Below are 11,991 nucleotides of genomic sequence, written 5' to 3'. Positions count from 1 at the left end.
ACTGCTATGAAAAATTATAGATATCGGGGCCGTGCTAATGTATATGACCTATATAGTCTTGTAACGAGCCCTGTGCCAGAATCGGAAACTGGGTAATGTTCAATGCTAATCAATCATTTCATGTAAACTTCCCGTTCTCATATGAGCAAGAAGCACACTTAGATCACACGTGAGGTACATTTTTATCTCGTATGAAGCTTGAACTATGGCGGTAAACACGGTACAGATATGCAGCATTACGTGGAGTATAAATATATAATTATGCAAATCATATGCGAATATAAAGTACTGAAATTACAAGTGCAAGAAGTCGCTAACAATATAAGCGATTTAAAATGATGTAGATCAGACAAAAATTTGTGAAGCATTATTAACCCTAAAAAGACGTGTTTAGCATTCAATTCTGATGGCAGAAAATTGGCCTCACAATTTTTCATAAATGATTATCAAACAGAAAATGCTTGAACTTATTGTTATCTAGGAGTAATTATTTTATTTTTTTACATCAGGGGCGTTTTCCTTTGCCATATCAACAATGGTCTTGAAGCATATTTTAAGTTTCAAACTCTTTGTAGATGATAGGCCGGAGGTACATACATTTTTACATATATTTGACCATACTGTTAAATATGTATTATTATATGGTTAAGAAATATGGAACTGTTTCAATAAGTATAAACTGAAATCTCCTATAACGTTTTATTAACTTTGTAATAATAGTAAGACAGAAAAACTTCGTATAAAAGCTAGTAACCATACTCTTGGTGTAAGTTGACGGAGTATTAATGTTGTCCTAATGGCTGAGATCTGTAGCTTTCCGCTATTTTAGTGTGATAACTCTTATGATGAGGTATTGGATTAAACTAGGTTATCAGAAGAACCGTTGTCTTTATCTAAAAACATTAGATACAGAGGGAGTTAACTCCTGGTATCGCTGCATTAAAATATGTTAAAATAAAGAGCTGCGATTAAAGAGCATGATACGCCCGTCGCCCTTTTAAATTGTCCTTGGGCTTTTAATGAATTTATATGATCAACTAGAAATAATGTGAGCCCTGCAAAATATCTCCCCCCTCCAATAAAGTAAATAAAAAATGCACAAAAAATTTGGAACTATCAACGCTATAAGTTTGTTGTCTTGATTTTTCACCCACACATTTCTATCTTGTTAAAAACACACTTTTCTGACAAGGTTACCAAGTACCTTCTATATTTTATTAGTCGAACATCATAGCAAATGGTCCGTTTTCAACAATTTTTCAACGAATAAATTTCCTTGGCCGTTTCCGCCTTTTTTTAAGTTTAAAAATTCACGGAAACGAAAAATCTGAAATTTATAAAAATCGGAAGGGAGCTTACGTCAATAGATATGAACAATTCTCCAAAGTTTTATGAAAGTTGGTGAAAGGGATTTTGAGTTATCGTCCGAAGTGTTGACGACGGACAGACGGACAACGGTATACCACAATACGTCTCGTCTTAGACGAGCGTATAAAAAGTCATAATGAAAAAATGACAGCAACATGAAATGAATTGTTTAATGACTCCAGAAAAGATGTCAACTACTTTTTAAGAACTGTTACAAATTCAAACCATATCTTCATCAAGGCACAAACTATACGACAAGCGCAATGACTTTTCAATTCGTATTGTCAACTTTCCTTTCATCTTATGCCGACTTTTTACAATGAGGCTTCTGGAACAGGGTTATGTTGTTACAAGATTGAAGCCATCAATACAGAAATTTTATGGTCGTCATCATGGACTCATTGATCGTTACGGTGTATCTATCTGCACCATGAAAACTGATTTGTTCAGCGTGTCATAGTTTTACAGGGAAGATAATGAAAGCATAGTAAGGTCTGAAAAAATCCCAACGGGCCGGTGTCAACCCTGTGGAGATAAAAGATGTAAGACCTGTACCCAGATACTGCACATCCAAACGTTTAAAAGCTAGTGCAGTGGAAAGGAATTACCAATTTTGCAACGTGACTTGCAAAACCGAAAACACAATATACCTTCTCCAGTGCCGATGTGGTATGCAGTACGTTGACGAAACAGAACAACCTTTCAACAGGCGTATGAATGGTCATCGTAGTGACTACAAATGTAAACCAGACCTCCCTCTAAGTCGCCATCTTAGGTCTGCCGGACACACCCAGGAGAATCTCCACAACATTCTTGTTACGATCATAGAACACAATAACAACTGGTCAAAATGTAAGAGTGTCTCGGGAAAGCTTTTGGATGAAAAATTACAAACAACCTCTCCAGATTGAATAAACGAGAAAAAAAATAATTCATTTTTAGGTATGGTCTAAGACTGGTACATGCTATACATCAATACGCCGTACTACATTTTGACTTTTCTCAATTGTTTTCCACAGTTAATTCATTTCTAATTTTTGATTAAACACACCCTTTCTCGTTTTCATTCAGATTCCTTATCCTTTGCTTGTGTGTGCCTTTGATAAAGGTACAATCACTCATAGTGTGCGTGAATCAACTTCGGAATCTATATGTATTGATCTTTAACTTTTTTTAGTTTTATGCTGAAGAAGGATATCGGTTATCCGAAATATTCAATGTAAATTTTACCATCATTTGGTGATGTTTAAAATGTTTAGACGTTTATTAAATTTTATTGTCAAGTTCCGCATCGTTTTTAACGATCCATCACCCCGTAAAAGTGATAGGCGACTTTTATTTAGACGATCAATTTATATACATATATATCCGGAAAAGCATGGGAATGTATTTGATGTTGTTCTATCCCACAATAGCCAGACTGTAATTGATTGATTTGGACGTTTTATGAAGGGGGCCAGTAACATCAGTTTTCTTGGTGTCCAGACAAAAGTTTGACTGAATGGATCACTTTATATTGTGTATTGAGATTTATTTTGGGGTTAAGACTCGATTTTTAACAAATAAGGGCCTGAAACAAGCATTTTCCTTATTTTCGGACAACAGCTTGAGTGAAAATGAATGGATCACTTTATATTGTGTATTGAGATTTATTTTGGGGCTAAGACTCGATTTTTAACGAATAAGGGCCTGAAACAAGCATTTTCCTTATTTTCGGACAACAGCTTGAGTGAAAATGAATGGATCAACTTTGCACAGACAGGAATCAGTAATACTCAGGCATTGCCACAACCAGATACCTACTTTTACGATCATTTCTTTCACTACCGTTTGTCAACAAAGGTATAGATGTAATTCATTTGGCTAAAATCCTAAATCACAAAAACGTTACCAACAAAATTCCCCCATATTTCAAAGACAAATCCATACCAATTATTTCATATTCCTATATTTCACCCATGGCATCTAAAATTTTCAATTATAAAAGGCTATTGCAGAACCTGGAGATTGAGGACTTCAAGGCTAAACCACCCAACTCTCCATTCAAATATGATCCTTCTGGTTACGGGAGATTTAACCATCAACGAAAACAAATCTCTGCGTAATATCCTTTCTAAAGGTCCCAAGTACCGTGAACCAGCTCCATAAATTGGAATTATAACTTTAAAGTTCTTATGGATGCCGTCGAAGACTATGCAAGAAAATGGATAAAACGAGAACATGAAGACTTTGATTCTTTGTCAGAGTGGTTAAAGGCCTTTAAGACTTTCATTTTGAAACGAATGAGAGTTTTCAGTAGGTCAATGAGTGCCAAGGCTACATCAGTTTTCAAAGACCCCGATATAGCAAAAACATTGTCTACTATACATGACAAATATGTTGTCGTACCAGCAGACAAAGCCCAAAACAACATTGTTTTTGTCTGCAAAACGTTTTACATCCAATGTTTATTATCAGAGGTAGACGTAGAAAATATTAGCAGTGATAAGACCTATACTGCTACCACACTCTCTAAAGAAGAGATTGTGGAAAACTATAAATCTGTGCTATCCTCTTTTGGTCTCTCTACCAAGGACGATGATTGTGATTTACCGTCTATGTACTGGATTCCTGAACTCCACAAGAATCCATACAAACAACGTTTCATAGCTGGATCTGCAAAATGTACCACTAAACCTCTTTCAAAACTTTAAACTTCTATATTCTTAACTGTCAAAGAGGGTCTGCAGTCCAACCACAACACTTGTTACTCCCGTAGTGGTATTAATTCAATGTGGATCCTGAAAAATTCGAAAGATCCTTTGGAGACAATCAGTTCAAGACTATTACCTGAACATAATAGCATTAAAACCTATGATTTTTCAACACTGTATACTTCTATTCCCCATACTCAGTTAAAATCCCGACTTAAAAACATTATACATAGTTGTTTTTCCAAAAAGATGGTACACCTAGATACAAATATATAGTTCTTGGTAGAATTTCCTCGTACTTAGTAAGAAATATTTCCAAATCATCTTCCAAATATACAGAGGAAGATGTTTACAAAATGCTGGAATTTTTAATCGACAACATATTTGTCCAGTGTGGTGGACGTGTTTTTCCAAGTCTGGTCTTTGTCCCTGGATTACATTCTTTTGATTAACCTATAACCTTCGTTCCCTTGATTATTGGGATGTTGCCACAAATGAAAGGAAAGTTGACAATTCTGAATGAAAAGTCATCACGTTTGTCGTAAAGTTTGGTCAATAGTTTTCCTTTACCATCGATTTCTAAGTGTAGGTCAAGATATGAGGCTGACTTCACAGTGTCTGTAGTATCCTTCATCTCAAGTTCTTTTGGGTAGATGCGATGTATCTAATCTCCGAAATTAGGATTGTTTAAAGATAATACGTCATCTATATAGCGGAAACCGAGATTGAAGGATCTAGCCAAACGATATTCTTTCTTTCTGATCAGATCAGCTATAAAGTCAGCCTCATAAGAGTGAAGGAATAGGTCAGCAAGTAAAGGAGCACAATTTGTTCCCATTGGAATGCTGACCGTTTGTTGAAAACACGTCCACCACACTGGACAAATATGTTGTCAATTAAAAATTCCAGCATTTTGTAAACATCTTCCTCTGTATATTTGGAAGATGATTTGGAATTATTTCTTACAAAGTATGAGGAATCTCTACCAAGAACTATATATTTGTATCTAGGTGTACCATCTTTTTTGGAAAAAACAGCAATATATAATGTTTTCAAGTCGGGCAGGTGCCATACCTACTTTTAGAGAGTTCCGAATGTCACACACAGGTGAATCTGTTATCTGGTACCTTACCTGTAACAGAAAACCAGTGTTGTATCGTACCGCCATTATGGACAGGTGGATAACGTTAGTTCTTGTGCTGCTTGGTTTGGTTGCTGTAGTTCTGACACAAGGAGGTATAAATATTTATGCGATAATTTCATTTAAGTTACTGCTGAATTATCGGGTTTACTACCTACAAGAATAATTAAATACCTGTCATTACAGGTGTGATATAAACAAATCAGTCACTTCCGCATTTCGAAGTTTTGTTTACATATATTTTCACATGCAGCATCAGTATGAATTTTGTCAGAAGGAATAAGAACTATTGTAATTCGACGTAAGCTCCTGATATTACAGATGTTCAAATTTACTTTCAAGAGTAGAAGGTCCTGTACCTTTCCAAATAATGGAAAATTTGAAGGCAATGATCCACTTAAAGACAACAAAAGTTAAATGAAAAAGGTTGAATGCTCAGGACCCAGGTAAATGTTTAATTTCAAAGGTCAGAGATTAGTGGTTGTGGACCTCAGACAAACACTAATTTGAACCCTGTTCTGGATTACCTAAATGTAATTAAATGTTTAATGTCCTCAAAATGATAAAATCAGTCACAGTTTGGCATAGTCTGAATTTTCTCTGCACCAATAACACTCCTCTTTTTAAGTTGCTGATATTGTTAGTGACTTCATGCACTTGTAATTTCAGTACTTTACATTCGCATATAATTTGCATAATCATATATTACTACATGTAGTGATGTACTCAACATTAAGCTGCAGATCAGTGCCGTGTTTACTGTCATAGCTTTGTAGTTCAAGCTTCATACAAGATTAACATGTACCTCTTAAATATCATACACCTGTGGTCTATGTGTGTTTTTTGTTTGTATGAGAAGTGAAAAGTTTACAATAAAAGGTGAAATGATCGGTTAGCATTGAACATTATCCAGTTTCCGATTCAGACAGAGGGGCTCATTACAATTGATTATATAGGTCATATATGTTTTCAGGGCCCTGATATTTTTTATAGTCATTGCCAGCTGTTTAATCTGGTTCCTGGTAACTAATTGTTTTGATTGAAAACATTCGGGTCATCATGGTTATGAAAGAGTAATCATTTCTAGGGACCCAAGATTATAACAGAAGTCACTCAATTTTAGAGCATTTCCCATTCATGCCATTTTGGATGTTGAAAGTAAGCTGAAATCAGTGACATGGAATATTAGCAACTTTGAATACTTCAGTCTTTGATTTATTACTTAGCTTGTATCTCCTGGCCCAAAGGACCATGTGAGGTATTGCCAATCATCAACAATATTTCAAATCTCTTCTCTAATACTAGTGGACCAATTAGAACCAAACTTGAAATGAATGTTCCTAAGGGCATTCTGCTTAGAAGAGATGTGGGTGTTTTTTATCTGACAATGAAGAAGGTCTCCATTACTAAACGTTGAGTATAGGGGTCACACTGCAGTTTTAAACATGTATTTTTTCGGAATATTTCCAAAACCATTAGGTTTTACCGTTTAGCCAAATTCAGACTGGATAAAATTGTTCAAGATAATTAGAACTATCTGGTCAAATTTTCGTGAAGAACCTTTTAAGCCATGTAGGAGTTATTGCCCTTTTACAATGTTTTTTACCATTTTTAAGTAATTACATTCTAAATGGCTTCTTTTACAAAAATAGAACATGGCTCATTAAGCCAGGTGAGCAATTCAGGACCTGAGGTCTTTAGAGCCTCTATATTCTACTTTGCAAGCATAAGGGGGCACAGCTTTCCCTTGGATCTGCATATGCTGTCCAAACTGGTATTCTATTGTTTACACAGTAACACCCCATTGTTTTTTTTTATTATAAATGACCACATTTTATCATTGCTATTTTGTAGTACAAAAGTTTAGATGTTACCAGTGTAACTCCTACATGCAGGATGATTGTGCAGACCATTTTAACAATCAAACATGGCATCTAACAGAATGTCCAGATAATGTAACCATGTGCAGGAAAATTGTCCAAGAAGGTTATTAAATATGCATGATTTAGTTCTTTGAATGTATCACTATGTAATTTTTACTCATGACTTCTGAGTCTTATAATCATCTAACATCAAAAGGACATCCGTTTGATAACTGCCTTAAAAGCACTTCACTGTGAAATAGGTCTAGTGTATTAATATTAAAATGTATCAATTGATTATAAATTAATATACTGCCCATTTTTACAGTATATGATTGGAATTATCTTTACCATAATAATTGATTGTAAAAAAAAATCCAAATACACATATAGAAGTTTGAACTATATTTTATCAATGCCTTTGATATCCATGTATGGATTCCATGTGATTGACTATACTTTTAAACCTAAAAATAGGTTTTCAAATAACACATTGAAAAATAAAATAAAAATGAAACATAAAATTGGAAACAAAATTTAAATAGAATTTTGAATCATCACGTATTGTGTGGATGTGTGATTTTAGTAGTGGTTAAAGTACTTATCCTGCTGTAAATAATTAATCTTTTTGGAAATACAGAAATAACAAATTACCATCAGCGGATTATGATTAGTATCTGTATAAGTTTAGTGCTCAGAACCCTAGCCGGGGGCTAGGGTGCTCTGCCCACAGAGCAACTGGGATGTGTGCCCCAGGTGGTGGAATGGGGTACCCCTGGCGTGTTCCATGCTGGGGTTGTCAGGCTATAATACGGAAAACCTAACCGCAAACCATAATGGTGCACCGTGTTGGGAAAGATGCCACGTTCCTCGCACGTTAAAGAACCCTACTGTGGTAGTCTTTTGGAGTAGGAACCATAGGGCTCCGCCACAGGAGGCCAAATTGCCCAACCCTACCCATCCCTCCCTATTTCCAGTGGCAATCGAAAAGTTTGTTGACCCCATTGTCATTGTGTCCCGTCCCGTTTTCTTTTAATCATTTCATGTTCATTTTATCATCAATTTCATGTTCATCGTCTGAATATAGCTGAAATATTGCTGCTCGGACGTTAAACCCCAACAAACAAACAAACAATAAAACACTTATAAATATCTCATGACTTCCGAGATATTGGTGTTAGGATACGTTTACTTTAATTTACAAAAAATTTATGGAAACATATCCAATCGTCTTGAAATTTTAACACATTGTTGCTAGGAATATGATGGAGAGTTCTATAATTTTTGGAGGTTTTTGCCCCTCCCCTTTTAAAAATATGCTGCTAAAAGCCAAAAAATAGTTGTTATCATTAGAATTGATAAAAGATGCTTATTGTTGATCTGATTTTTATGATTCAGATGTCAATCTGTTCCTTTTGAAATTCTGTTTTGAGAACTTTTTACAGGGTAGGCTTATCTTTTGGGCCACATCCCAAATTTGTTTGTCCAGTTTTTTATTGATTACATATGAAAATCTGTGCCTGCATGTTTTCAGTCAGATTTCAGATATCTTTTACACTTTTCGAATTCTAAAGCGGTCAAAGAGGCCACACACCAAAAAAATCAACTTATACATCCCCCCCAAAAAAACTTGTATTTTTGGTCTGATTTTGAAATTTTTTTAATTAATTTTCAAATTAGGTGCTTTATTGTGTCCAAACCAGTAGTAAACTATAAGTCCCTTTGCTTAAGTGTATCAAAAACTAATAGCCTCAACTGTTCAGGATTCGACCACTACAGACGTATCATGCTGCACTCAACAAAGGTCTTAATTTACCAATCATGTGCTCTTTTCAAAAATAAAAAATAAGCAATTTAATGTAGACTAGCAATAATTAATAGACATGCAGAATCAGTGAATCATTTGAAATTATTTTGTTTTCAAGAAAATGAGTACAAGTATCATTTGAGGGAGGAGGTTGTTTTTACCATCATGACTAATATAGTTAGAAAGTTTTCCTTACCTTTTGTTATCGAACTAACTTAACTCCTTAGCCATGCTCACATGACTTCTCCTTAAGTATGGGTTAGCTTTACTTATTATTATTTTTATTTTCTGTATTAAAAAAATAATTTCAAATTCAAATAATTACTTTTTGAAATAATTTCACTTAATATCCATAATCATTCATGTGAACCTTTTTGATGCCCATTTTTTAATTCATGTTTCTAAGGCATGGTAAAAGAGTGTGGCTTTGATTAAGTTTATTCTAAGTCACTTAAAATAATAGAACACAAGTCCTCAGCTAGAAAGTTAGGTGAGAAAATACAGGTAATATGAATTATACCTGAAAATAATCATTTTACATTTTATGAAGTGTAGTATTAAAGAGAAGTGGGTTATCCCAACACAGGGGATGACAAGAGATACTTAACTTGGTCTTTAACTTGATGGTAAAATATATTTATTTCACAAACAAAACTGATATAAAAGATTAAAAAACTCTTCTTTTTCTTTTCAATAAAATTTCGATGTGATTTTTTGTCTTTTAGTTTATTACAACGATCAATGGAACCTTCGATACATTCGTCAGTGTGCTGCAAGTGGAGAGGTCGGAGGTGATGAAGGCCGTCACTGCATAGAAAAAACAGGAACTTATAAGGTCAAAGTTCGTATTTGTCACTGTGATAACCAGGAAGGATGCAACACAGCTACAAGTTTAAATGGAAAATTGACTGTCTTTGTGATGTCAGTAATTTTTGTTTTGTTTAGTATATTCAGAACATTCATTCTTTAGCAATAAACATATATCATTATGTACAAAAGACATTCCATCTGTACAAATTCATTAAATATGTTTATCATACCATTTACATTGTATGTATAACTGAGTCAAAACTATATGTGGTTCTTCTTGATTTCTTGATTCACAACATGGAAACTTTGTTTAGATAATAAAAGTCATTCTAAGTATGTACATGTATGTTTTATTATTTCATATAGTTAAATTTTAATACTAGAGACATTCCACACAAAGTCTTCCTTAGAACTATAAAATCTATTTTTTTAATGTATTTTATAGAAGTTTCCTAATTTGATGAGGGTTTTGGAAAATTTTAAGTCACGCCTTGTCTGCTTTTATATTGCTTATACTTTTTATATTGCAGATTTTTATCCAAGGCATCATTTCATTTTAAAAGGACATTTATATGGTGAAAAATGTATATTATTATAAATAATCTTGTGCCATTTCATTATCTTGTTGGTTTTATAATAATGTATCATATGTAAATAAATATGTATTTCTACAGTGGAACTTGATTATTATATACGTTTATTGCAAGTGGGGGTATATAGTGATAGGGGTGTCCATCCTTCTGTCCTGTCCTTAGGCTACACAAGTGAGCCCATATCTTATCCTTTACTCCTCCTATAACACTTAATGGAATTTAATGAAACTTTCACAGAATCTTTATTACATATTTTAATTGCGCACCTCCTATTTTAGGTTTTGATTGGAACCAGGGGTTTCACGTAGCAAAACAAGGACTTTGTCAAATATTAATATGGTGACATGGTGGGTCCATCTCCATCTCGTATTCGTTACTCCTACATTGCAGAATGGACTTTTATGAATTTTTGACAGAATCTTTATTACATAATCCCATAGTGTACCTCCTATTTTAGATCTGGAACAATGCAGGGTTTCACATTGCAAAACAAGGACTTTGTCATTTATGAATATGGTGACATGGTGGGGTCCATCTCTTATCTCCGTTACTCCGACATTGCTGAATGGAATTTAATCAAACTTTCTCAGGACTTGATGAAACTTTAAAAAGAATTTTTATTAAATATTCTCATTGGCATTGTGCCTACCTCCGAACCTACCTATTCTTTTTGTTCCCATTGGAGCATAACGTCAACACAAGACCTGGTCATTCAGCACGTTTCTTTTCCTTAACTTCTGCTTCACCCAATGTCATTTTCACAATCCCTCGCAAATTTGTTTTTTTGGTCCACCTCTAGGTCTTTTACCTTCCGGTACTTAACCAAGGACTGTTTCGTGATGTCTGAACCTTGCATTCTGCAAACATGCTTTAATCATCGGAAGCGCTTTTGTTAGATTTGGTCTATTATGTATTCTGTAATTCTAAGTAGGATGTTATTTGAAATCGTAATTAGTAAAATATTCTGCAAGTCTGTCGGTGGTAAAAACTGGATAGTGACTTAATGTTGTTCTCCAACATTCGGAACCATATAGTAGAACTGATACCATTATATAGTTTTACTTAGGTTTCCTACTGTAGTATTTTGGTTTACAAATATTTACCTTATAAAATACTGTTTTTGCTTTTTAATATAAAGTCCCTGCTTTTACCAGTCCGTCTTTAATATCTTCCGAGGAGGAGTCTTCATTACTATTGTCTCCCTTAGTAAATAAATTTGTCCACTTGCTTTATTTCATTCCCATCTACCTTAAGTTCCCTACAAGATGAGGTGTTAAAACAGTATTTCTTCTGTTTTCTTTGCATTGAATTGTAGTCCAGCTTGACTTATCGAGTCTGCTTGTCCTTTCTTACATAGTATCATCATGTCTAGACGATATTAGGGTAATATCATCTGCAAAAATCAAGGTATTCTAGTGTTGTGAATATAGACCATAGTTAATTTCTCATTTTTCATCACTTTAGATCTTCCTCATTACCGAATCTATGACCATCGCGAATAAGATAGGCGAGATGATACAGCCTTGTCTTAATTCCGAGATAGATAACTGCAAACCAACCTGCCTCTTTGTTATTAAACAAAGAAGAACATTCAAACTGTTTATAAAAACATTTAATTGGTACTCCATACGACCTCACAATTTGCTAGAATGTGTCTATGGGTGTTGTCAAAGGCCTTCTGGTAGTCAATGACATTGACTATTAGTGGTGTTTTCCA

The 11,991-nt window shown here is 34.3% G+C and overlaps 1 protein-coding gene across 1 annotated transcript; it reads left to right on the top strand.

Moving 5' to 3' along the window:
• Positions 1–5,138: 5,138 nt before the first annotated feature.
• LOC148619295 (UPAR/Ly6 domain-containing protein crok-like) lies at positions 5,139–10,360 on the top strand. The gene is made up of 3 exons (XM_088579016.1): positions 5,139–5,297; positions 7,057–7,188; positions 9,597–10,360. Exons 1-3 carry the CDS (start codon positions 5,156–5,158, stop codon positions 9,839–9,841), a joined length of 519 nt encoding a protein of 172 aa, XP_088435142.1. The 5' UTR covers positions 5,139–5,155; the 3' UTR covers positions 9,842–10,360.
• Positions 10,361–11,991: the final 1,631 nt, after the last annotated feature.

This window comes from Perna viridis, chromosome 4 (genome assembly GCF_037379345.1).
Source record: "Perna viridis isolate PV_CMFRI_1.1 ecotype Kerala chromosome 4, ASM3737934v1, whole genome shotgun sequence".
NCBI lineage: Eukaryota > Metazoa > Mollusca > Bivalvia > Mytilida > Mytilidae > Perna > Perna viridis.
This window is presented reverse-complemented; position numbering and strand designations above follow the sequence as displayed.

Excerpts from the sequence above, each read along its gene's own strand:
- LOC148619295 (XM_088579016.1), top strand. The coding sequence starts at position 5,156 with ATGTCACACACAGGTGAATCTGTTATCTGGTACCTTACCTGTAACAGA. Across the intron at positions 5,298-7,056 it reads TGTAGTTCTGACACAAGGAG|TACAAAAGTTTAGATGTTAC; the intron begins GTATAAATATTT and ends GCTATTTTGTAG. Across the intron at positions 7,189-9,596 it reads CAGGAAAATTGTCCAAGAAG|TTTATTACAACGATCAATGG; the intron begins GTTATTAAATAT and ends TTTGTCTTTTAG.